We start from the raw sequence: 27,531 nt of genomic DNA, 5'->3' as shown, positions 1-27,531 counted from the left end.
CAGGTTTATATCTTAATTATTCAATCTAAAGAAGGGATTTTTTCTGTTTGCAATGGTAAGAGTGGCTGGGCCTCTAAAAGGAAGGTATTGCACCGAGAGAAGGAGATGACAGAAGTGTAGGATGAACAGTGATTTCAGGTACCTGAATTACAGGACTAATTCGCTTAGAGACACAAACATTTTAATTGGTCATCATAAATGATAATGAGGAGAAAGCATAGTGAAATTAAGTGTATCCTAATAAAGTAAGGTATGTTAAATTGCACTGAAGGAAAATTGAGCAATGCTTCTTGACATGATTAATATACTCATGACAATGTGTCTGATGAAGGCTGTTTGCATTTATATGTTGCCTGTTGCTTCCCTCAGTAGAGACATAATTGGAACTGTGCTCATTTACACTGCAGAACAGTCAGTGTAAGATTGGTTTGCAGTAGTCTTTACATTTGTTTTTAACCATTGTATCAAAAGTAAGACAGGTATGATTTATTTAACCCGTGTTGTGTAATGCTGTGTAGGGCTGGTTTGGACCATTTTATCATGAAATTTTCAAAGTTTCATATTCTTCAGTGGTAACATTCATTTTAATTTTAGGTGACTTTTTTTCTCCCTTTTATTTTTTTCTTCCTTTATGGAATGTAGGATCATGACCTTTCTTTTTCTTTACTTTCTTTGTTCAAAATATTTTTCTTTGTGTGATGTGCCCCAGAAAGTGCTTATTATATTCAATGTGGAATTCTTTCTTTTTTCATATTGCTTCCTCCTTGGTTGTATTAACCCTTTATAGCAAACTTCTATTTTTAGAAGTCGGAAAAGGAATTTCTGCACAATTTGTACCTTATCTTCAGCTAAAATAGATATGACAAGCTTATGTTATCTTGATATTTACATCTTCCTAGCTAAGATACATTGTATATATTTAGGTGTGGAAGGACTTTGGAGTGTTACAAAAGATTTCATTACAGATGCTGTGCACAACTAATGAGTGCAGGTTGTATGCTGAGGGCTTCATAACTCTGCAAAGTGCAACCCCCCCAAATAACAGTTTTTAACTTCCTAGGTGTGGAGTGAGTTATCTGATCACATGGCTGTCCGTAGAACAAGAAGATGCATAATCTTGATCCAGTTTCTGTAATTCCTGTGTTTTAACCCTTGCTCAAAATCTATCCCTCTTCTATTACCATTTTCTATAATGATGTGTATTGTTATAAGCACTTTATCCTATTCATTTCTGGGAGGAAGAGGAGGCACAGGAGAGGAGGTTCTTAGATAAACTGCCTGTAACTTAATTTAATTGGGGATGAATCATTAATCAGAAAAGTGTTGTAAAATCTTTACACAAGGACAATTGTAATTTTTAGTCCACAGATAAAGAGACAGCAGCTTAAGCTGCAGAGACTGATTAAAAATGCTAAAAAGCATAGAAGGTACAGAACTGTTTGAAGCAAAGAAAAGGAGTCATGCTTCTAGGAACTCTTCTTTGGTTTTATTACCAACAGCAGAAACAGAACAGGACAGAGAGTAGGCAGAGACAGAGAGTATTTGTAACCACCTTGGGCAGCAGGGCCTGGGGATACTCAGTTTGCAATTAAGGAGCTTAAAGGAGAGTACTCTGGCTTAGGGAGGACTGTCAGTGCCGGGCTGAGATGAGCCTCAGGGATGAGGGCACTGCCAGGGAGAGCTTGCAGAGGAACAGGATTGCAGGTAGCCTTGTTTTCCTCACCTCACTCTTGCCTGTGGCTATCTCAATACATCAAAGTACAAGCATGAGCTATTACGGCTCCATTCCACACCATCTGTGCCCAGGTGGGTGGAATGTGCTGAAAGCTGGTCTGATGGCTGTGTTCAGCTACCTGAAAGATGAAAGTTAAGGTCTGTTTTTTTCCTACTGCCTAAAATGTTCCTGCTCTCATTTTGTTGCAAGCTATTACTGGCAGGGTCTGTGAAGAGTATTTCCCTCCCTTTAGCTGAATCACTTCTAGACCATTACAGGAGGCAAAAATACTGCCTTTGAGAAACCACTGGGCTACTGCATTTTATTAACAGAATGATTTGAAAATTTGCTTATGTTTAAAAAAATGGGAAAATATATCTGTCCTACATTTGGGATTCAAATCAGGAGAAAAAGGATATGAGCAAGGAGAGAACAAGCCCTCTGCCTTAGCAGCAAACAAAATAAACGGTCCTGAATAAATTGAGAAGATGAAACTGGAGGGGGGGGAACATCTGCACCAAGAAGGTGCTGCATTTCACTGCTCAATTATAGCAGCCCTTTCCTCTGACACCAAGATGCATTCTGTGAAGATCTGTTTCTTCTAAGTGTTTACAGTGATGTTAGAAGTGTTTTGATCTCACTTGAGGTAAGTAGTATAAGCATCCTGTTATTTGTAATGCTGTGTTGAGAAAGATACTCTTAAAAGTGATAAAATGTATAGTACAGTCATTCTGGCTGTCTGTAAAATGCCAAGAGACTTTATAGTCAGCCTGGCTATGATTAGAAAACACGCAAAAGGCTAATATTTCAGTCTTCTTGCTTTCTGTCCTTTCTTTCAGCGAATGGCTGTAGAGGGCTAATGATTTTTGCTGAAAAAATACATATTCCTTGTAAATACCGAGGAGATGCTGTCTATTTCACTGGATGGCATTTTGAGCGCTTGCTCATTTTGTTGACTATTAACGACTCTTAAGCTATTCAGTTTACAATTTATGACTTGAATACATGTGAATATGCAAAATATTTCTTTATCCTGTATCTATTTACCCAAACTTTTTAGAGTCCTGATTCTAATAGGAATTTGCTCTTTTGTAAATTATGCAGCACTCTCTAAAATGCTTTGTAGGAAGGTACTGGCCCCAGAGCCTTGAGCTCTGTTCTGGAGGGTGCATAAATCCCACAGGTCTTGTCTATTGAAGAAAATGTCACCCCTTTGTCAGAGTTAGATTGTTACAAACTTTCACAGATTGAAAACTTTCGGTTTCACATGTCTATTGATTGATTCTAGTCCAGTTTATTTTGCTGGGGAATGGTACTAATGTAAATTTAAACTCAAAAAAAAAAGTGCAGGTATATAATAAATAAAGCTATATAAAGCTGTTTAAAGTGTTGCAGCACACAATTTTGTAAAATATTTTACTTAAAGCAGCTTTTCTACATTACCAACTTCAAAGAAGCTGGAGCCTGTTATATAAAGAGGTGAGGATTAATTTTATCTTAGTAAGTAATGTTCCTTCTATCATGAGTCTTTTCTAAGCAAGTACGAGAGCAGGATCTGATTTAGCCACTGCCAATGACCATCAATGCTTCTGTCAGTAAGCATAATTTAGTCACAGAAAATTTGAGCAGTGCACAGACTTGCTGTGCATCATCATGTTCAGTCTCCTTACTCCTGCTGCAGAGCAAAGGAAATTCTCCTGCTTGGTTCAATCGGACACAGAGGTTTACAGATGCCAAACAATGTTGTGTTGAACAATGCCACCTACATGTCACCCCAGGCTGTACCCAGCGGAGCTTCATGGCACCTCTGAGTATGGTACATTGAACCCTGCAGAGATTAAAAATGTAAATCATCTCAGCTTGTACAAGCTAAAACTAAAATGAAACACAGAAAAATATAGCATTAATAAGTGAATGTTATTAAATTATTATTTCAGCTCTCTTCCTGAATGGAAACTTTTTTTATACTGCACTCTGTTTTAACGGTTTATCCAAAAATAACACAGGAAATACTGTATATAGTTACTGGAGCAAGGCATTTTTGGCAGATTTCCATGGCATGCTCAAAGTCTGTGGCTTTGGCTACATTTGTCTTTCATTTAAAGTTTGGAAGAGATTTTTGGTAAGTGCTGACAACGGCTCAAACCCCTACCTACTGAGTGGAGGGTTGAAGAGTCACAAGCAATAGTTAAATAAACAGGATTTATCAATCTGCAAATTAAATGTCTTCTGTTAGTAATGTTTTGCTTGTACAAGACAATGGATAATAGATTATTAACCGAATGAAGTAGGTAATTTCATTTTGTACTGTTTCCTGCTGTGTCTAACAATCCCAAACCTGTGTATTTCTGGTTTATCAGGAACAAAATGCCATCTAGTGGTAACTACTGGACTTTGAGCAAATCCTTTTTTTTTTTTATTGACACCAAGTTCTCATATTTTTTTCCCTAGTATTCTACATTTTACAGCACATTAATGTTTTGAGAGAAGAAGATAAAGAGTTCGATGGAAGGTGCTGGCCCCCACGCTGGGCCAGCAGTGGCAGGGACACCATGCTGCCCAGCTGCTCTCTGCCTCTGCAGCTGGCCTCAGGCAGGTCAGGGAGGTTTCCCCTGCCAAGGGTTGGATAAAATTTCATACCTAGTTGGTAGACACACCTTACTGTTACTTGATACTAAAATACAATTTGGCCATTGCTATATGAAAAGAGCTGAAAGCCACCTCTTCTTCCCTGACTGCTCATCTGTCTCTTCTGTATTCACTCTGGTTGTCATTCTCCAAGGAGCTCAGGGGAAGCCATCCTTTCTGCTCTTCTAACAAACTACCAGGGAATGGTATAAGCTTCTCCATGACATAGTTTGCCTCCTTAACTCCTCAGAGTAGACTATAAACTCTAAAAAAAAATTAACAGAACTAAATTTTGGCTTCTAGAATAGACCCCTGAAAAAGTAACTGCCATAAACTGGCTTTTAGAGTTGAATAACAGACTTTATTTGTACAGCAAGAATAAATAATAAAAAATAAAACCTTATGGTTCTATTTAAATATATTCATAAATGTAAATGGGGCATAGGTGCTTGCCTGTGATATGGGCCTACTGATGGAGATAAGTCTGGCTTTATACCTGAAGCCAACTGAAGAGAGCTCTGCAGGGTTTCATCTTTCCATGGGTTTACACTTCATCGTGACAGGGGTTGTGCTGTTCATGGATGTTTTCTGCACACATTGTTTGAATTCCTGCATCTGCTGGTCTGTGCTGCCATATTCCATTGCACGATGCTGGCAGCAGCTGTTGCCAGGGCTGCAATCAGACCAAGGTCTGAGATGTGTTCTGCAGGCTGGTGCAGAAATCTAATCTGTCCCACTGACGTCACTGTAGAAATCTCTGAAGATGGCATGACATCGGTTTGGTGGGCTGGGAAGGAGTTTGTGGATGGGTAAAGAAATCCTTAACCTTGACTGTTGTTTTGTGTGGTATTTGAGTAAACTGAAGCAGACTGAAGCATCTTGTTAACAAGGGCACTTGGAGCACAGGTCATTAAAAGGGTTATCTGAGAGTTTGGGCTGCTCTGTGGTCCCTGCTGTTGCTGTGATGCGGCACTCGTGCACTCGTTTGTCCCTCTGGAGTGCTGCTGGTTATTTTCCTAGACACTGGCATTGGCCAGCAGCCAGTGCAGCTGCAGAGAAAGAGGAGGTAGTAGAAACAGGACTAGAGCAGCTCTGGTTTAGTGGGAGTGAATTGTCACGGAAGCACAGTTAAGTAGGCAGAACAAGAAGAATTTGGGGAGATTGGCAAATGCTGTCTGAAAAGCACCAACAAATCTGTCTCGTTTGTGCTTGCTAAAAATAGAGGAGGAAATCCCTAGATCTGGGACAATTTCTTAAAGCTAGAATAGTGCCTTTCTCTGAGAAACAACTGCAGTCTTGCAGCTGTTGCAGCTGCATCTACCCTTCACTCTCAAGTTTTCAGAGCAGCAGGATCCTTTAAGGAGGTTATGGTTCTCCACAATCAGAAGGAGGGCATTCTGTTGTGCACACAGGAAAGAAATCTTAAGAGCAAGTAGCCTGCGATCAAACCTTGAAACAAAGGAGAAAGAATAGGGAAAACAACTGTTCGGTAATGATCCACCTGAACTTTGCATCTGGTTTTGAAGCTGTTTATCTCCATACAGAAACAAGTAAAATAGAATATAGTGCCTACACAATGTTTTTCATTCCTTCAAAGAACTGGGCAGAATGCAGGCAATGTTACTTCCAGTGTTTTAGTGGGGGCTTTTGTCTTTACATGGCTAATGGTTATATGCTGGAAGGAGGAAATTATTTTAATACTGTATAACATTATAATCTGGACTATTGCTTTTGATTTGAGCACTCAGACAATAAACTAATTGAATTTTTTTGGCCCTTGCTACCCTTGAACAGTTTAAGACATGTTTGTCATGAAAATGCATCCATGTGGGAGCAGAAAGGAGAGCAGTTTTCCCATAGGGGGCCCAAGAAGCTGCTGTGTGACAACAAGCAGCAAAGTGGCAGCTGAAACATGGCTGCAATGCCATGAAATGGTGAGGGTCTGGGTCCCTCTGCTCCTGCAATATTGCACAGGGTTTGCCAAAGAGTTTTGCTTGGTGGTGGCTTTTCAAAATGTACTTTCTTGACTTACTGGCCTTTAAGAAAAAAGAAAAAGATAAACCCAAACCTCTCTGGAAAGTGCTTCCCTTATCAGTGACTCTTTGGTGCAGATAAACTCTGAATTCTGAAGTCATTGTGTTTGCATTGAAAGCATTGGTGTCCTATCTCTGTGTCAGAAACCACTAGAAACTGAGTGTGGGAAGGACTCAACCAGGAATTCGTTTCCTGTATATGTCCTTGACTGAGGAGTGCATGATTTTACAATTGAATACTTGAGGTTGAATTACAGGTCTGAGCTTGGTGTGGTGATGTGCAAGTCAGGTTGCAAGATCAGTTATCTCTGATTTTGTTTAAAATAAAACTTCTGCTTGCACAGCTGAAAAGCTGCCAAGTCTTAGTAATAGTCTAATTTAATTTTGATTTGCTAAGGGGCTTCCCACGTGTCTTGGTTTACAATAAGCAAAATGTGCACCACCATGGGATGTAATTATTTTATTATTAAAGAAAGGGGAAATAATGTGGGGGTTTTTTTCTGTCTTCCTTCTTTCCTCCTCTTCCAGAAAAAAACAATGACATCAGGTACAGGAAAGAGAGATTTCTCTCTGTATGGGTGACATAGTAAATAATGTATTTTGGCACAATTAAGGGCTCAGAAGGCATTAGGTAATTCTCTCCTTTCATAAGGTATCTTACTGTTGTAAACTTACAGTTCACTAAAACTATTGTGATACTGGCAGATAAATTAATGAATAGTGAAAAACGTCAAATCCTAATTAAATCCCACTATTACTTCCAGGAATGGTTTATCTCCTCTCCAGGAATACTTGATTTGAACAGCTCGTTTAACAGGGAGAGCTATTGATCCCTTCAATAACACTTTAGACTCATTAAGAGGAAAAACTTTAATCTCCTTCAGCTCTTTGAAGTTGCTTTGGTTAATGTCATCTCTCTGTGATGCTGAAGAGCTAATGATGTTCTTGAAAGATATTTCCAATATTATTCTCTCTTGCCTTTTGTGCCCTGCTGCCATTACCTGGCTGCTCACAGGGTTAGCTGTGCAGTAAAGCAGGAAGGTACAGTAGTGCATGTTCTTGCCTGCTCTGTTTCAAAGGTTTTATATTCTCCTATAGTCTTCCTGGTGGAAGTAAACACATGGATCAGAGATTTTTTTTTTTTTTTAAACTCCTGATTAGTTATCCTATCTCAACATTTTGAGGCTTGGTCTTAGAAGTACCGTCAAGTAATTCAATTTCATTCTACAAAGGCCCTTGATAATGTGATAGCATCTGTCTATACAGCAGAAACTCTCACTGTTTCTAGACTTAATTTCTTACTTATTTTTCTAAACTTTTACATAAAATTCAACTTCAAATCTGATACAGTTTGCCTTACCAGGGCCCATACACCCTTGTTCATGTGAAGTGCATTACTGAGCCTTAAAATACCTCTAAATATTTCATGTTATCTGAATCATGGACATTATCTCAAAGAACACAAAATATTCTAGAAGGTGCAACCCTGTCTGAGAAGCAAGTTGCATGGGATTGCTAATACCCTCATTAAAAACATTCTTTTTGACTGGCTTCAGTAACATAAACATTGGCTTCTCTAGGAATGTAGAAATTACTTTGAGGGACTGATACTAGAAAATCAAATAATTGCACCAAGAGTGCATTAGTTCTTATACAGCATTTCAGAATTGCTGAATTGTTGTGAGCAGGTTCCGTTTCTTTAAAAATTCCTCAAATCCATCCAGGAGATCTAGAAGTGGGTCTAGTAGTTCTAGAAGGCTCAACTGATTGCATGCAGAGCCACTGCCAGTTCTGTGGCACAGCTTATGGCTTCAAGTAGGAGATCATCACTCGGGGTTAAATACATTTTGAAAGATGGGACTAGAAGTATTTGGAGAGTTTTATATTTTTTGATGGCTAGCTTGTTCTTAGTTTTTAGTGTTTATGGATGAAATTAGTCATAACAGTTTATTCCTGTTTTGCCAGTGGCTTGCCTTCTGTTTTTTAACTTGCAATTACCATGTTTTTTTTTTCCAAATACACACAAGCACTACTTCAACTAATGCTTAATATGAATTTCTAAGCAGGGTATAAAAACAAAATATGATGAAAGTTAAATAGAAGGTATAAGCTGCATTTTATAGCCAGTATAAACACACTTGGATGTTTTATAGCCATCAGTATTATCTCCTTTGACACTTGAGGCTTGTCCCTAGGAGACAGAAAGCAGAAACTTCCTGGAATTTCTTTAATTAGCCCGTTCATTTCACTTAATAAAACAAGAAATCAAAACCATATTGTGTTTCTTACACTGGAGTCTTAGAAAATGTAACATAGAGTATGTAGCTCTTGTATCTGAGCAAAAGTGCAAGCAATGTTGAGATTTCATAGTATTTTAATAATTTTGTTACTAGCTGATTTCACATTAGAAGTCTGTACTTATGGGATATGCCAGTAAGTGTGCACATGAGCAATAAGAAAGCTCATAAAAAGTCTGGTGTTAAAGTGCATTCAGAGCAGCTGCAAATGGAAAAAAAAGAACCAACCAACCTTTTGCAATTATAACTAGTTTTGATACTGTTAGCTCTACACATCACCTGCTTCAAGTGAAACTCTGTGCATGTCAACATCAAAGTTTAAGATCTATGATTTTGCTACCTGCTACACAGGTAGCATTAGCTATATCCCACGCACAGTACCTGTTTATGATATAATTCTCACCACATTTATGCACATCTCAGAAATCCAATTAAGTGCAGTCATGATGTACAATTCCTTAAGAATTCTTTCATGAAGGACTTTGTTCAGGAAACACAGGCAAGAGGGAGCTTTTTACCTTTGATGCAGTTTCATTCCAAAATGGCATAATTTCTCCTAATACCAGTCTAAACACAGCACATTCTTTAGATTTCAAGTAAACAACATTAGTTTAGTTTTAAAATTAAGACTGTGCTCATGTGCTCTTCCCATTAAATCTTATGGCATTCACTTCTACTGTAACCAGAAAAATTCTAAATCTAAGGTTTTCATTGTCACCTATTTGTGTCAGACATTTTTTCATGAGAGCCAAAAGCAGGTGTGTTAAGCCCATTTTTCATTTCACTGATGTACACCATGAACTGTGTACCAAACTGCTCTAAGTTGTTGTGGGGACATAGTGCAAGTCCTGTGGATCAGGATAGGATGCCAAATGTCAGTTTCTAATGTGGTAGTTTTGATTTAAAAAAAAAACTGTGATGGATGTTATACATATCTCCCCTTCTTCAGCAATGATCACAAAATTCAAGATCCAAGTTCCTCCTAATAACTGTTATTTTGCTAGTCTGTACACTGATGATAAAAGAAAAAAAAAATACCTCAAAAATCTACAGACTAGCATAGATCCTAGTAAAACACTGATTATGTCTGATTTGCAAAGTTTGTTCATAGCCGCTGCAGTTGATACAGGATTCTCTTTCCCTCTATGCCTGCACAGTGTTTGGTAATATTGAGCTTAAATGATTTTGCCATTAATAATGAACAACAGCAGCATCCAAAATACAGGCTCAAATGGCAGTTCTGTCATCAAAGGGAGAAAGATGATCCAAAATGCTGGCAATGTGCAATGGCTGTTCTGGGTTTGGTAATAGGCTTGATGTTATACTCAAATAGCTGTCATCTATATAAATATTAGTTATAACTAGCAAGCTGGCAGGTCAGCCTTCAAACCTTTTATGGATGACTCTTAAATTAGCTAAAGTAATTGAATTTATCTTACTGAACAAGAGGTAGAAATCTGTCTTGCTGTTTTCCAAGGAGTAAATGTTCCATTGCAAATGCTGTGAACTCAAATCTGCTTGGTAAGGCAGCCCTTGGCCACTTCCCTGCCTGCCCCACAAACTTCCAGCAATTACACATTAAAAGCTAAATTAAATTCTGCACATAACAAGGCTTCTACAAATGCTGTTTCCTCTGTAGCAGGAAGACACTAACTGTGATAAGATGCTACCCCTATTCATCAGGTAACATCTTACCATGTCTTCACTTTTACTGCTTCCCATTAATAAAGGACAGCTTTAATTTATGGTAGGTTGGGGTTTTTTTCCTTCACACAACATTATATTTACTAGCTGGTAACCTGTTTTTACAGCTGTGTATAAATCTTTAAAAATGTCGGTGATTAATTTTAAAATCTCATTTATCACTATATGATTAGTGCATTAGTTAAGGTTTGAGGAATAAATGTCAAGTAATTAGAAACTATTTTGTACCAGACTCTCAGACAAGGTGATGGATCACAGAAAAGCCACTGGGAAATGGACCACTGGTCTCATGGTGCTCAGTGCCCAGAGCAAGACAGCAAAAGGAGAGGAGCCAAAAAAAAAAAAAAACCAAAAAACAAACAAACAAACAAAAAAAAAAAACAACCAAAAAAAACCACCACTTAAACACTAGAAACCAATCCCAAACCTCAGTGATGAACTGACTAGAGTTTCTACAGAACTTTGGGGTTTGAAAGATGAGGCAAGAAACCTCTGAAGGACAATGAGAAGGCCAGAAAATAGTATGTTACACAAGTATTTCTCTTCTGGAGCCTTTATCCTTGAGGTACGCTTTGTAATACACCCACAAATATTCCTACCAGGTGGCAAATCCAATGGCACCTTCGCTGCACAACGTGATGCTAGCAAGCCCGTTTTGCAAGGGAGGGCTTTTCAAGGGCTAAAGATCCAGGGAAACAAAACACCAAGCTCATCCTTGCTGCCATTTAAACCAAGGTCGTGCACACCAGGGTTCTCTTTTGTTCTTTCCCCTGTGAAAGAGCCAACCTGGGAGCTGGGCTGTGTCGGGAGCTGGGTGCCGGCTGCTCCCGAGCATCCGCATCTCCTCCCTCGCTCCCGTGCACGGCCATGGGGGCTGTGCTCGGGGAGCTCCAGCTCTTTTCTAATGAAATTCCCAGAGTTGTAGCTAAATCATTGTTATCGCCTGTGCATAAGATGTGCTGGCTCGATAAGGCATTACGTAATTTTAAGATAATGTTGTTATTAAAGAGATATATCCGCGAGGATTTCAGGTCCCCATTCAAAAGCAGGATGTGGTGGCAGGGACCTTGGCCCGGTGAATTTCGGGCTAATGTTTTTTTCTGCTTTGTTCCCGCTGTGCTGAAGCCCTTGTAAAGCCAGAGCTGCCGTGGTAAATGGTACAGGTGTGTACGGGCACACTCCGGGCTGCCCAGCACCCGCGGGGGCTCTGGGGATGAGCCTGATGGTGAAGTCCTTCCAAAAGCTGCTGCTGTCCCCTGAAGGCTGCTGGAGCCAGGGCCAAAACATCCCCTTAAGCCAAGCAAAGAATCTAATCAGAAATAACAACTGAGCTCCGTTTTGAAAACTCTGATCAGCTACTGTTCCAGGCACGGTAAAGTACAGTAACTAACTGTGAAATGACCAACACGCTTCCCTAGGTTTTAGCAATAACTGCACTAATAGCAAAGGCATTATTAGACAATTGAAATGACTAATCAAATCACTCAGGCTGATCTTAACTGTAGTTCAGTTACTGCCTATCACAAAAAATAGTTCTACACTCTGAACAGGAAAACATTTTTAATGTAAACATGCAGTTGAATAGTTATTAAAAAATATTTGGGAGTAGTGGAAGAGTAAAAGCAGACCACTTAATTGAAGGAAGTTGGAATGAAAGCTTGGGATTTAATTCCAGGAAATGTAAGGGAAAAAAACCCTGAAGATCCAATTTATTTCCAAAAAGCCAAGGAAAACACTCTGTGCACGCAAAGGTCAAATCATGTGGGTAGAAATGCAAAGATTTTTTTGCATTGCTTTTTTCCAAACCAGTTTTAATTTATTTGTCACCTTCTTTTAGCCGTGCAATTAAAATATTATTTCTTGGTAGTTCATCTGCTCAGTAAACGTTTGCACTTTATGCATGCAAAATGAAAATGTTTTATAAAACTAGGTCCATCACAGTAGAATCAGTCTCGCATTTATTTTTTTAACTTTGCACACTAAGTGAAGTACATAAACCTAAAAACCTATGTTTTTAAATATACAACAGACATAACAAATGTCATGTTTTTGTCTTAAAGGATATTTAGATATATTGAAAACTCCCCACAATGTTTTCATTTGGTTCTCTACAACAAAGATTAGGCAGAATTTTGAACATGAACACCTGAGTGTGGTTAACTGTTTTTTTAGATAGGCCTTTATGCTTTAGCTGCCTTGTAGAAGGAAAGGTGTCTTAGTCGCTTGCTGACCCTGAGCTGCACTCACGGAACTGAAACCATTAATTGCAGCCTATGCACGTGCTTTTCTTCCTTCGGGCTCTTCTCTGCCAAAAGCCTTGTCTTGCAGGCAGGCTTCCCTCTGCACGCCCGCCCCCACAGTGCCCCAGAAGAAGGTGGGACCCGCTCCATGACGTCCGTGAAAACACCTGCAAAGCTTGCCTGGCTGAGGTCTGCGAAGCCTCTGCTGAAGGCGGTGGGTTGGCACGGCTGTAGCGGATTGAATTTACGCGGACGGTGCTGCGGCTGGGTTTGAATTCTGAGCGCGCACCTGCGAGGAGAAGGGAGAGCTGCGGTGGGGCGGTGCTGGTCCCGGGAGACGCGGGGCTGGGCTGCCGCTCCTCCGCGCTGAGTGTCTGCTGCCGGTGGAAAATGCCACCACGGTGTTGCCTTTTCCTTTGAGCGCTTTTAGCGCTGAAATTTACAGTCCTGGACAGCGAAATACGATGAAGCTGGGTTGGCTGAAATTTCTCGCACGAAATATTTTGAGGGGGAATTTATGTGTTTGCTCTCATCATGCTTGCTGGCACACAAGTGGAAATTTTCACCTCGCTTTGAGGAGTCGTGTTTTTCACAGGACCGTTGCCTCTTCTGCCGGACCAGGCAGGCGCAGCCCTGGCACGGCCGAGGAGGCAGCGGCCGGGGGAGCGGTGCTTCCCACGGGGATCTCCTCAGAGGAGCAGCGGTGCCCGGGACGGCCCCGGCGGTGCCGGAGGGCCGAGCCGGAGCCGCGCGCGGGATGGGCCCGGGGCTGGGCGCGGGCCGTCCCGGGAGGGACGCGCTTCCCTTTGTGCCCGGCGGCGCGGCGGCCGCGTTGCCATGGGAACCGTCCCGGCGGCCGCGGCGGGCGGAGGCGGGCCGAGCGCGGCGCAAGATGGCTCCCCGAGGCGGCGGGACGCAGCGTGAGCAGCGGGCGGGGGGCGGGCGGGCGCGGGCTGCCCCCGGTGCCGCGCGTCCCCGGCCACCGACCCCCGACACCCCCCGGCCCGGCCCGGCCCTGCCCTGCCCGGCCCCTCCCCTTCCCTGCGGGCTGGCCCGCCCTGCCCCGCCCCGCGGCAGCAAGTGGCAGCGGCCGCCGGTGCCGCGGGGCGCGCTGACAGCCCCGCGCCCAACTTGTGTTGCAGGCGCGCCCCGCCGCTGATGCGAGAGCTGCCGCCGCGCCAATGCCAGCGCCGCGCCGCCCGGCCAGCCCCCGCCGCCCCCCGGGCCCGCCCCGCCGCCGCCGCCGCCGCGATGGCTCTGACCTTGTTCGGTGAGTGAAGCGCCGCCGCCTCGGCCCGCCGGGCGCGGGGCTGCCGCCCCCATTGTCTGCGCCGCGGCAGCGCCTGGGCGTGGGCGCCGCCCGCAGGGCCGGGCCCGGGGCTGCGGGAATGCCCCCGGCGGGCCGGCCCCGCTGCGGCGGGCAGAGCAAAGTTAGGGTGCCTCGGGAAGCCCCGGCGCCTCGGGGCTGTGCCGGAGACACGGGCTGGCCCGGGGGGCCCCGGGAGCGTCGGGGCACACGGGGCGCCGCTGCCCTCCCGCGGGGTCAGCCCGGGAAAGGAGCTCCGGGAGCGCTGCTCCGGCCGTGCTGCACTGCCCGGGACGGCGTGGTGCGAGCCGGCTTGAGAAAACTCCGGTTTAAACTGTTGAACGTGTGGGCTCTGCCAAGTAACGTTATTGAATTGGGCTTGTTTATGCTTAACGTGCGCTATTTTACAGCGGGCAAACAAACAAAAAGGCTTCAAATTGTGGCTGGCAACATGAGGTAAATGCAGCAATGCAAAGCAAAACAGAAATTAGTATAAGGTCAGTACAGAGTTAACAGTATAATCGGGATACTCTTTCTTGAAAGAAGCTCGTGCACCACAAGTGATTTCTAGTGAATAGAGGATGCAAAGTCTGTTCACTGTGTTTAGACTGTGGATTTTATTTCATATGGCTTGCTTTCATTAATTTCCTGATTCTTGGACTGGTACAATTTCTTAAAAGACTAAAATAGTTTTTTTGGGTTTTCTTAAAAATTGACACCTGCTATATTATTCTGCGTATTGAACCCCATCTTAAGAAGAAGTTTAGCACATGTTGCAAAATATCTTCTGGCAAATAAAATCTGTGCTGTGTTGGATTTAGCTACAGTGCTGTCTCCCATATTTATATTTCCTGCTCGAGTTTTTCAGGGTGCAAAGGGTTCATAGGTCAGAGTAAACTGTCTCTGTCATTCTATGCCTGATCTTGTCACTGAATTCACGGGACTTCAGGAGCTGCAAGGTAGGGGGGCCCTGCAGATTGTCAGGTGTAGGGTGAGGATCAAGCTCTTAACCTTAGAAGTGAAAGTGAACATAGAGATCGTATGGCAGATTGGCTGTTTTGAAAGGAACTGTTTATGTTACATTGTATCATTTTGAATTAGATTGTTTGAAAATGCATAATTTGTTACAATGGCACTGAAGGTAAATATTGTCATTTTCCCTAACAGAAAAAAAAAATTAGGCTGAAATGCACACATTCTCCATGCTGAGTTTAATTATAATATTTGTCTACAAAAATTAAGAATATTTTAATTTTAACTTTTAAAGAAATTGGCATTCCTATATCAGATACCTTTTTTTTTAACTTATGTGATTCTTTTCCAATTTGTATGTGTTTGATTAACTGCATGACATATTCTATTAATACAAATTTGCATTACAAAGTAACTTGGTGGTTTTGTGTGTTATCACATCTGTTGTTACAGTTAATGTCATTGATACACGTAAAAGACAATGACTCAGGAGAAGATAGAGGGGGTGCTTTGCTGTGTCTGTCTAGTTTTTAAACATTATCTTGCTGAGGGTAAAACCTCGGGATTGCATGCTTTTAAGAAAACAAAAAGTGACAATAAAACAATGCAATAAATTTGACTCATGTGCATCAACTAATGAATGTGGTGCCTTTCACAAACATAAAAGCTTTACAGTATGTCTTAAACTCTGAATGCAAGAATGTGAGTTGTGTAAATGCAGAAGTGTATGTGAGTGCCATATCTTTGCAGATGTGGCTGTGATTAATTTATGGTTGAGCCAGCACAGCTGTGTTGCTGTGAGTCCTCTGAGCTGGGGTAGCTTGCCACACTTTGTCTCAGCACATAACAAAGACAGACTACAACATGCTTGCTTTGAGCTTCATGAGCAGTGTTCAGCCTCTGTTGTAAATATTGGCTGCTGATGGATAGTTACATTTTCAGTTACTGCACTGGGGCTGACCCATAGTAAATCATTAAAAATACAACCCACAAAACAGGGAGGTTTTGTTTATTTCAATATAACCCCCCACCAAAGCAATATCAGCAAATCTGAGGAATGGCAACATAAATGTCTGAACTAATGTATCTGTTTTAAGGTATTAAGCAGCTGTAACTGTACTGTTTTAAATTCTCGTGTATCTTATACCAGTAAAATTGTCCTAAGCAAACAGGTCTCAGGGGAGTGGTTTCTTTGGTGCTGGTCACTCATGTAAATTCTAGGCTCAATATTGCATTTTTATTTTCCCTAATCTGTAATGATATATAACACTGAACCAAATTTCACCATTCTCAGGCTACTTCTAATAAGTTGTGCTCCAAAAGCATGTAAAATTTGACATAAATTGTCATGTCAACTTTGGTGGGGGAGAAAATTCTCCAAGTTTCTTGGGTCCTTTTCAATCAGTGTGTACTTGTATGTGCACAGCAAGGGAGAGGAGAGGGTTGGGAAATGTCATAACGTGCTCTTGGGAGTGTTTTATGGCTCTTTCAGTGCATAGTGCAAAGACTCTACTAGAAGGGGCCAAGTCTGGAGACTAGGCTGACATTGTTGCAGATCTTGGATTAGCAGGGACACGCTTATCAGGCGGTTGAAAGGTTTGGATTTATCAGGTCTTGTTGGAGGTTGCCCTTTGCCATTTTCCTCAGAGCAGCCTCACATTGCCACAGGAGCACTGTCTGCAGTTTGCAGCTGTGAGGTGGCAACTTGAGACTCTTGGGAAAGTTGGTTGTGAAGAGAGTTTCTAGTATTAACCATGTATCAACAGCATTTTTTTGCAGAAAACCACAACAAGCCTAAGGGGTTCCTGACTTGCCCCTTCTCAGTTACAGCCCACTGGCAAGATAATCATGCAACAAGAAAGTACAAGGGAGGAAAGCATTAAGACTCTTCACTTCATCAGTTTTAGTTATTTTGAAATTCTTTTCTTGAACTTGTCATTGTCTCTCACTCATGACCTTCCAACATACCTTGTGCTGACAGCTGGCTGTATGGAAGGTGCGCAGGGGGCTGCCCATGTTCCCCCAGTGCAGTGGTACAGATGATGAGTCTGTGATGTGGGTTATGGGAAAGAGGAGTTCAGCTGCTCCACAGATGGGAAAAAGAAGAGCAGCCCGTTGGAATTAGTCAGCAATGGAAGCTGTTAGCTGGAAACATACCTCTGTTACCTCAGTCATGCTGGCTGCTCGGGCAATGTGTCACCCCAGCAGGGTTCACAGTTACGCAGGGTTAACACTCACAGATGTATGCTGTGATTTTGGCCTGTTCGGGGCCAGAACTTGGGTTCCATGATCCTTTTGGGATCCAACTCAGGATATTCAATGACTGTGTGATAAAGTTACAACAGCAGAAATAGCCTGTTGTGACCATAGGTGGTCACCCGTATGTGCCATGCCTTTTCATGGTACCAGCCAGAGCAGGGTTTCACAAGTACATTCAGTTGGTGTTCCAGTGGCCAAGCACTTGGAATGCAAGTTTGACCTAACAGTGGAAAGCAGGTCCTGCACAAGGACTGCATCAGCAAAAGACTGGAAGACAGTCAATTTCTCTGAGAAGCAGAAAAAATTGCTGTCTGATCCTTTTGTTTGTTGCAAGTAATAGGTACAAGAGGTTTGATATCCATGTGAATTGCTTATTAAGGGTCGGTGGGGATTTTAAATTCATCTTAGTCCACACAAAGAGCACATTTTCACATGCAGTGTGTGTAAATGTCAGGAACTTGAGCAGATGTCCAGTTCTATTGCTGTTTTTCCTCCTACAGCATAGTCGTGTTGCCTTACAGAAGGCTGTGGTGATTACAGGTGTAGCCTCCTTTTTCTCTCTGACTATTTCTTGCTCCCTGATGCAGCAGCTGGAATGGTGTATAAGCCATTCTCTGCCATCTCAGCACAAAGTCTGGTGGCTGCATGCCCAGCCTTTGGAAGCTGGGCTGAAGCCACTTGCCTGGTTTAGCAGAGAGGTGGCTCAGGGATACCCACCAGCCCTGCTGTGCTGAATCCCTGCAGGGTAGCAGCTTCCTAGTGGCAGGAAGAGCAAGCAGTCACGTTCCTATGGCTAGACTTCCTAAAGGCCATCTGTTAGTACCCTGAGATGTGAGATTGCACAGTGACAGGGCTGAGGTGCATGCTGTCATTCCACTTGGATGACTCAACTGTTGGAACGGTAACAAACAATGCAGAGGGATAAGGAGGGGAAGTATTAAGTTATCCCACTGTTTGCTTGTGTCTTTGAATATTCTGAAAAGTGTTTAAAGAAGGTAAACATTGTACTTTGAAAGAAAAATAGTTTTGTTATGTTTAGTGCTTGCAAGTTGTCATCTTTTACAAATTCCCTTCCTGTTCATTTATTTGCTCATCAAGTCTCTTGTGTGAACAAAGGAAGACATTTCAAAACAGCCAGGAGACATCTTCATGGACATATTTGGTCCATTAGTTATTCGTGTTCTTGCCTTCTTGCTTGGAGCCTGTCAATGGATGAAAACTCATCCCTGAGTATTAGTGGTTAAGGAATGAGAAGCGAAGCAATTCTCTTTTAATCTTCAAAGTGCTTGTACTCTGATGAGTGGCTGCAGCTGAATGGGATTAGAGACAGAGCTGCAGTCTGCATGACAGATATGGTTTTATAAGGAGATGATGAACAAGGACAATTTTTAGAGAAATCTTTAGGGAAAATATCAGAATAAAAGAAACAAGCAATACACTGCTACAGGCAGAAAGGGCAGGGACTAAGAAGCCAATGATACCTCTGTTTCAGGTGTCCATGCATTTCTGAAGGAGCACATAAATAGTAATTTGCTCACTTAGCAGAATTGCTTCCATGGAGCTCTGTGAGCTCTGATGTGGTACTACACAGAATTAATTTTCTGTGACTATTTTCTACTATGAGTATGAAGTGAACCTTTTGAAATAAGTTCTTCCATACTTTAAATAATAATTAACAAATTACTGTTTTAAGTTCCATGCATCTGTGATTACTGTTCTCCATGCAAACTGTGCTTACTGGCTCATGGCTGCTTCAAAAGGTAAGATATACTTAGGTTGGTTCAAGCACATATTTTCTAATGTGTCAGTCTTAAAGAGAGAAATTTTTCACTAAATAAATGTTTTCTTTGCTTGGGAAAGGGCATTAAATTTTAGAGTGCTTGGTTGGCACAGGTACAGCGAAAGTAAGTGTTCCTCTAAAAAATGGCTCACAACAGGTAATGCTGCAGATTCTCTGTAGGATAGGAAATACTCAAAAATACCTGCTTATTTCCTGCCTTGTGTGCAGAGCCTTCTAAGAACAGGAAATAAACAGATCACCTGCAATTCAAGGTCTTCTCTATATTTATGTATGTGGCCCTGAGCTATGCTTAAAACTTGTGGCTACCTGTGATTGTAAAGTTTATTGACAGAGCCTCTTAACTAAAGAGTCCCGTTGTATCAGAAAAGTGGTCTCTGAATATGTTCCTTAACTGAAGTAGGTATTGGAAGCTTGTTCATGGAACTGGGACATTTATAGTAGGGCTTTTGTCACTACAGGGAACATAAATGTAGAATGATAGGAATGGTATCTATCATGGATGCTTCTAGGCCAAAAAAATTAAAGAACTTTGAAAACTGTTTGAAGAGCATAAGATGAGGAACAAAGTGAATACACATCCCATGTGGCACTGCCTGTGCTAGGTCTTTTTCACCAGAAGAGCAGTGAATTCAAAGTGATCTTTTTAACCTGGTTGCAACAGATATTCTTGAAGTGGTTAGCCCTTGCTTAAAATACTTGGGTTCATTCAATACTGACTGATATCCAGCTAATTTTAGAGGACGTTTAAGCAATTCAACATCTAGTCACAATGGAAACTAAAATAGTCTAATTAGATTAAACTATTTAAAGATATTAGTACAATGTCTACATTTGGGGTTTTTTGATATTTAGAAATGAAGGTGATTTGTTAAAAATTGAAACCATTTTAGAGAGAAACTAGACCTTCCAAGTCCCATTCATGTGACTGGGAGGAGAAGTGTCCAGGTGCTGAGAGTCATAAGAACATTTTCTCCTAGGTGCTGTGCTAACCTTTCATGACTTATACAACCTAATGAAACAAATAAGGAGCGCAGGCTTGAAAAGGTTTTGCCAGCAATGCGATCAAAAGCAAAACCTGTATAGGATCTATTAACTAGTAAATTGGTATCAATTGATCAAAATATCAGAGAAGCTACACGAACAGTATAGACAAGGATGAAAAAATTTGAGTCATGGCTTCTCAGCTTAGTACTTAGAAGTGTGCTTCACACAGTGGCAAGTATAAAATTGTGTTTCCTTTCAGTTGTGAGTATTAGAATAATAATCTAAAGTAATCAGAAGTTTGAACGTTGTTGCTGAAACTGGAAGGGACATGTCCAGATGTGTGCTCAAGTAATGGATTAAGGTGAGATTTTAAAAATTTTCTCCAAGGAGATTCTCTTATGTTATCATCAGCTCAGGCACATCATTGAATAATTGCATCCCTTTCCTTCTTGACACCAGCAGACCCACTAAGAATGGAGACACTCTGTGTAACACAGAATCTCATCTGATGATGTTGAAGTGAAGGACACTCTGAATGTGAGGATCTAGGAAGGTTTCCTGATGTACACTTCACACTGGCCAAGGGCTGTTTCAGGTGTAAATGTGGGGTTTCTTCTGTTTGTTTTGGACTCAATTTATGCTTTTTGCTTTGTCAAGTTTTGGGACTTTATTCTCTCGCTAATACACTTCGAGAGGGTTTACATGTTTTTTTCAGGTGTACAAAAAGTTTTCCATTGACAGAAAGCACATCTCAATGTCAGGAAAAGATTGTGTTTACTCACAGTGGCAGTACTATAGTCATAATTTAAATACTGCTCCAAAACTCAAAGCTCAAGCCTTTTGGAAGACTGCTATTTTTGTTGAATAAAGACAGATTAAACAGGATTCCCCCAGGGGTGCAGACATGGGTAACTGCTCTGTGCAGTCTAGGCTAAATGAGCGTTGTTGGACAATTCAGTTTTTTCTGTACGTGGGTGTAGCATCCACAGCTCAGGCTACTGAGCTGCTCCACCCTGTGGACAAAGATTGCACAGTTCTGCACACAAATGTCTTCACAATGGAGCAAAACAGACCTGAGACCTGGCCCAAGGGCTCTTTTGTAGTTATTAGCAGAAAATGCGATGCTTCCTCCTCCCTCATAAAATCATAAACTGGCTTGGTTATTCTTCAGTGCCATGGATTGTATCTGGCTTGTACATCTTCACAAACAATGGCAGAAAATTTAAAACCCTCTAGATGTTGCTTTTTTGAGTCTGTGTAGAAACAAGGAAAAGTGCCATTTAAGGTCTCTGAAATATTTGGTCTTTTAAAGCATTCAACAATATAGCTAAGACTTGGTAATTGCGTGACATCTGGGCCTCAGGCACCCTCACTGGCCATATCAGGAAGATGCTGGGAAGAGTTTCTGCAGTTCTCCATGCTGTTCTGAGGGTTTGGCTATGTGTGGAGCGAGTGATTGATCTTTGTCCTGATTCTAGTCAGGGGGAGGGAGGGAGGTTGGTCACACCCAGCTGGAAGCCAATAGCGTTGCTGTGTGTGCAGCAGCCTCTGTGAATGTTTAAGAATTGCTTGACATTTGACATTTACAGCATTCTGAATGAAAAAGGTATATAAAATGAAAATTATATATATGAAGTGATGTGAAAGTTATTGGGAATTGTTCTCATAAAATTCTATTTGTCTGTGAGTCTGATTTCCATTATATATTTTGATACATTCATCCCTGAATTTATTTTTGTGGCCTTATTAGCTGGTCTGTGATAAGCTTCATGGAAGACTGGTCATGTCAGGGCTGGTTTGTTTTTGGTTAAAATTTTGTTAATGCTGATAGGATGTGATGAAGTGGTCTGTTTTTCATGTGGCCAAAGCTTAGTCCCTTGGGAGATGCATTAGGAAAACTGCATTCTCTGGTTGTGCACTGCTGAAGAGGTTGCAGGCTGGACCTTCCTGCTCACAGTGAGCAGGTAACTTCCTTTTGGTGTCGGTCAGTTCTGTAAGGAAGCCCACGGTCACACCCAGCTTTGGTGCAGGTGGCAGGATCTGGCTCTGCTGAACACATCTTGTGGTTGGGTCTGGATACTCCTGGTGCTGGTGGGAGGTGGTGGTTTCCTCTCTGCTGCAGTCCTCATCTCCATCTCCTTCCTGCTTCCTTTGTTGCAAGAGAGTCTTGCCATTTAAGAAGCTGAAATAAAAATATATGTTTTCTGATCTTGCTCACAAACTAAATGTCCCAAGGAAGCTTGTTTGTGTGAAAGTTCAATCTAAACATGGAGGTAAAACTCTGCTTCCTAAATGCTGGAATTGCTTTGTTGCCCACTGTGTTGTGCTGTGCTACCACACCTACACAACCACTATTGCAACAATTTAAATTACATAGCAAGTACAACAGAACATCACAGAGTCACAGAGGGGTTTCAGTTGAAAGGGACCTTAAAGGTCATCTAGTTCCTACACCCCTTGCCATGGGCAAGAACAACTTCCACTGGAGCAGAGCCCTGTCCAGCCTGGCCTTGGACACTCTCAGAGATGGGGCAGCCACAGCTTCTCTGGGCAGCCTGTTCCAGTGCCTCAGCACCCTCACAGCAGAGGGTTTTAGAGTACTGCTGCACCAATGGATAAGGAGAGACTAAATTATTTATTGTGTGGTGTACATGGAAGAATGAAAAAAGGAGAAGAGTTCTGAAAAACAAGCTCAGTGCCTTAGTGCAGTACCTGACCATTCCTTGTGCTTGCATTGGCAGGGTGCGAGTCAGTCTCCTCAATCTGAATTATATCTGATACATATGCAGTCCAGAGCAGTCTACAGGCTATAAAAGTTGCTGATAATTATTTGGTAGGGCCGGTCTTCCAGTATTGTTCAGCTGTGCTTTATGGTTTCCATGTGAATCTGGACACAATGTTTCAATGCAATCTGGGATCATTTTTCATTAAAAAAACAGCCTACAAAAAACCTCCAAACAGGATGTGCTTCTTCCTCACCTCTCTCTTACAGGCAGAACATGCACATATGGGTTTACCCTTCCAATAAAGGAAGCATGATTTTGACACAGCAATTAATTCTACTGATTTCCTTTTTGGCCTTTTTTTTTTTTTTTTTTTTTTAGCACTATATTTATAAATGGGACTTAAAAAATGTTGAGAAAAATCTTCAGTGGCTTAACAGAAACAGTAGTAGAGGAAGCTTGTCACAGCGTTCATTTCCAATGGTGACCTCATGTGCCTGTAGCTGTGCTGTTCTTTATTGTGGTGCTCAGGGAGCTCCTGGCTGACCTGTGTATCTTCCCAACGCCACATCATGTCAGTCCCCTCCCTGCACCCTTGTGTGCCTCTCCTCAGTGGCAGAGCAGCAAGTACAGCAGTAACTCCATGGAGCATCTTGTATTCCTTAGATTTTGTACTACATAAGAAGATGCCCCCACCCCAATCCACCTCCAGCTGCAGTAGACCAAAGATGATAATTTAGTCTGAACTTGCTCTTTTGCAGGCTCAGAATTAGCAGGAGCTGAACTGTAGTCCCTGTGTACCAGCTGTCCCAAAGCATGGTGAGACCAGGCTGGGACAGAGCATGCAGCACTCCTGGGACAGGAGCCCAAGCAGCCTCTGAGATGAGTGAGTTGCAGACTGCTCTGTCAGTGGGAGAGCTCACTCTGGCTAACTCAGCTTTTAAATTTGTTTCTCACTTAGTAGGAAGGTCTGTGAGAAGCAGAAAGATCTTTTTTTATTGCTTTTTTTTGATGGGTTGGTGTTGATGTTGCTGTTAATTGTGATTTTTAAATGTAAAAAACTGGCATTTCTTTCTTTCACTGCTGTGCAAGAGCAGCTGTGGAAGACACAAGCAGGGCTCACCATGTCCCAGAGCTGTCTTAGCATTTGCCCTTCTTTCTCTGTGGCAATCCTGTGTATCACAGCCTCTGACAATTGCTTGCAACATTCTGCCTCACAGCAGTTTTCACCAAGCTGTGTCAGGCCAGGACCATTTTTAAATTATAAAATTGATTTTTTGATCTGTCACATCCTATCACTATCCTTCCATCTGTCTGTATGTGTTTTCCTTGCTGTCAATTGCCATGATGGGGTTCTTTTTATAAAATCAAAGTGGGGCTGAAGACACAAAAAAAAGCTGTTACCCAGAGAGACAGTGCTGGCTGGGGGAATACTGGATTAGCAAGATTTGGGAATAGAGATACTGATCTTTCTTTGATGGACTCGTCTTCTCTCTTCTCTCACCAGTTACTGTTCCTATTTTCTCTTAAGATGGTTTATTATGTAGGACTAAATCTGCTTTTCACTTCTGGACAGTTCCATGGGATCTTAGTTTTAGTAAGGATGTTTTGATACCCAAGAAATGCAGCTATGGATTTTTGGAAACCTGGTTAATGTAGTGCTATGATAACATGAGAGCTAATAACCCAAGTTTCCATTACTTGTGGACCAATTTGTCTTTCTTCTAATTAGTGGGGAAAAAAAAAAAGGAGAAAGAAAGCAATTTCAAAACAGACAAGAAAACCATCTGAGTTCATCTCCTGTAGGGGGAAAGAAACATGGAGTTAACTGAAAAAGGACTTGGAGTTATCTCCGAGCATTGATCATATCAAGCTTTCCAGATATTTCTCCCATTTCTTCAGGGCAGTATCAAACCTCTGTTCATCTTTTTCCAGCAGCCTGTTCCCAGCTCCCCTGGTCTGCTTTTCTCCTCCCAAACCCAAAGGAGCTGAGGACGAAGGGGAGGCCCATGCAGAAAACCTGTCAGTGCCTGCAGGGCTGCAAAGGCACTCTGAGACCATTTGGCTGTTGCTGCAGTCCCACAGTGTGCTACAGTCTGCAAAGACCTTTCACCCTGCTGGGTGCTGCAGGAGCACAGCTCCTCCATGGGCTGGCCCTGCTCTCTCTCCTTTGTCTGCCTCCTGCCTAGAGCAGCAGATGAGCCTGCCGAGGAGGAAAATCATTATGAACAAGATGGATGTAATGCTATAAACAGGGAGGGGCTATTGGGTGAAAAGCTTTCACCATACATCATTGGCTGCAGTTATAATAGTGAGCCATGGCATTGCCAAAAGGAAATGTGAAGTTTTCAGCTTTTCTACCTGGAGCATCCTAATTCATTTCTTTGGAGGCCTCTTGAATGTTTTACATGAGAAGCGAGTGAGGTGAGGACTGGTACGTCTCTCAGGCTGGGGAGCAATCACAGCAAGCAGAGAATGCCTTTTGGAATAAAACCTTACATTCCAATTTTAAAAAAGGCATCCTACCACATTGTTTCCATTTCCTGTCTCAGACCCTGCCAATAATTTTTTTAGGACTTTCCTTCGTGACACTGCAAAAAACAATCATGATCCTGGGCAGGGTTACTTTACTTGGTAGTTGCATCTGTCCTGAAAATAAGGACGTAAATGCAAACCATATTTTTGCCTGAGCAAGGGTGTGTGTTATTGACAGCTGTTTTAGAAAATGAAAAATCTGTTTGTAATAGGACTCATAATAGGTTTTTTTATAACTTGATGGTCTAAGAGTTTAAATGGGTCAAGTTTGAGGTAGAAGCTACGTTGGTTTGACCATCTGACACAGTTGGAGAGATTGGAGAGATGAGCTTTGGAACATGTGAGTCTGTCTTGATGCCAGTTATAACAGCAGTCAGAAATCAGATCTGCTCTTAATTTTCTCTGTAAAGCTCTGAGTTTTGTTTGGGCTGCTAATGGGTGGTTTGGTTTAGGTTTGTTGTTTTGTTTTGTTTTTGGTTTTGTTTTTTTTCTTACCCCAGGAAATTAATGAATGCACAGCAGCTATCTTGGTCTGAAATGTAAAGGTGAACAAGTTCTCAGTGGGTTTTTACCAAGGGATAGGGTGGCAGAGTCAGTCGTGTGCTCTTTTATTGAGGTTTTACCTTTTGGTAAAGCCTCAATGCTCTACTTAAAGGCGTATTTTAGAGTGGTAAAGTGAATTTATGTTTATTATGTTGGTGTTGTGTGTGGAAAAACAAATCAAAGCAACCAAGCAGTGATAAAGCATGTCTCCCCATTCAGCAAATTAGGGGATTATGCAATGGATGGAGGGGCTGTATTTCAAAGACCCTTTTTTTAGGGTCTTTTCTGCTCAACTTTGACTGGACAGACATTGTATTCAGTGAAGAAGATTAATTTACAGTTAGAAGACACTTCTATACCATATAATGTTGTTTTTTTTCACTAGTAGGGTAACTGTTAAGAATATTTGTGTAATCAAACTTCAATCAATATTCCCTGTTAGATGTGTTAGAGAAATGAAGACAAAAAAGCGTTTCTATGAATGTCTTGAGACTGTGGCTATAACAGTTGTCACTGGCTTTAAGTTATGGTAAAACTGCTGTGCCCTTGTTAGTATTATTAATGTTTGGAGGAAGTGAAGCAAGCAATGGGAAATGAGCTTTGTGCAGGCAGATTTTTAAAATAGGAGACAAAGAAGGATTTGCAGAAGAAAAAATAGGAAAGGAAATGTCAAAGGGTGAATGTTTTCTCCTGTATTATCCCTTGCTATGGTTGAAATGAGAGAGTGTAAGAGCAATAGCCTCAACAGATATTTCTTCAGCCTTCCATGCAAACTTCACTGGCCATGACCAAAACAGTGTCTACAGAGAAAACCAGTCTGGGTTTAAAAACAAAGAAGTGTGATTGCAGTGTTCAAGCATATGCAACCTGACATTACTCTGAATTCATACAGTGAACAAGAGTTTGCTTTACTGAATCTAGAGGATACTTGGAAAAATTTCCTGTTAAATCTAAAAGAGGCAATTCATCCAATAAAGGCCTATTTCTGAAAATTTTGACCTTGCAAAATTAGTCTGCAATAGACCTTTCAAATAAGCCATAGGGAGGATGGGAAACTGCCAAAATCATTGATCCATCTCTTCAGGGCTGTAGTCAGACACAGTCAGTTCTGTCACAATGAATTTAAAAAAAAAAAAAAAAAGGCTGTTTTCTTTTAAATAGATACATTAGAGAGGCATATTTGATTTTGACAACATCTTCAGTTGGAAGCTGTTTACTGTGTAAATGAGACATTTCAGGATACATGTGGTGATGAGGGTTACAAGACAGCCTTTGGCCTGACTCTTGTCTTACCTGCAGCTGCCCTGCAGAGCCATGTCAGGAAGAATTCCCATCGTGTCTGGCTTTTCTTGGAGAGCAGAGGTGGTGCTCCCAGTAATCCTGAAAATCAGCAGCAGCCTGTTGTCTGGAGACAGCTACAGAAAGTCACATTAAATTCTGTCTTTATTAAATGCCCACAAGGTGGCACTTGTCATCTTTTTACCTCTCTGAAAGCCAAATTTTTATACTTTCAGCAACACTAAGAAACAGTAGTTGATGTTTTGAAAGTTATCTTAAACAGTAAGCTACCTGTGCTTTCATGGGGTATTTCCCCACCCCTCCATTAAACTACTGTCAAGAGAAAGAGAAAAACAGCTGTGTTTTGCTTGTTACCATTGCATAAGTGAAAATTTCACCTTAAAATTTAAGATAATTTTTTATTTTTTTGCTGCAAAAGATTTAAAAAACGTTATTTCTCATTCCTGATGCAGTCATATGCCAGTATTTTATCTGGCAAAGAGGAGAAAAAATG

At 41.7% G+C, this 27,531-nt stretch overlaps 1 protein-coding gene and 1 long non-coding RNA gene across 2 annotated transcripts in view; one reads left to right on the top strand and one right to left on the bottom strand.

Moving 5' to 3' along the window:
• Nucleotides 1–12,168: 12,168 nt before the first annotated feature.
• On the bottom strand, nt 12,169–14,231 carry LOC140684564 (uncharacterized). Its single transcript, XR_012056995.1, has 2 exons — nt 13,879–14,231; nt 12,169–12,905 (listed from the first exon to the last, which is right to left on the bottom strand). It is a non-coding gene; the product is annotated as an uncharacterized lncRNA (long non-coding RNA).
• The window catches only part of CHN1 (chimerin 1), a 92,135-nt gene continuing 77,883 nt past the window's right edge, over nt 13,280–27,531 (top strand). Inside the window, exons 1-2 of the mRNA XM_030277521.4 lie at nt 13,280–13,536; nt 13,759–13,886. Coding sequence (XP_030133381.1) covers nt 13,454–13,536; nt 13,759–13,886 — 211 coding nt within the window. The 5' untranslated portion in view covers nt 13,280–13,453. The remainder of the gene's footprint in view (nt 13,537–13,758; nt 13,887–27,531) is intronic.

The sequence above is a fragment of the Taeniopygia guttata genome, chromosome 7, assembly GCF_048771995.1.
Source record: "Taeniopygia guttata chromosome 7, bTaeGut7.mat, whole genome shotgun sequence".
Taxonomy (NCBI): Eukaryota; Metazoa; Chordata; class Aves; order Passeriformes; family Estrildidae; genus Taeniopygia; species Taeniopygia guttata.
This window is presented reverse-complemented; position numbering and strand designations above follow the sequence as displayed.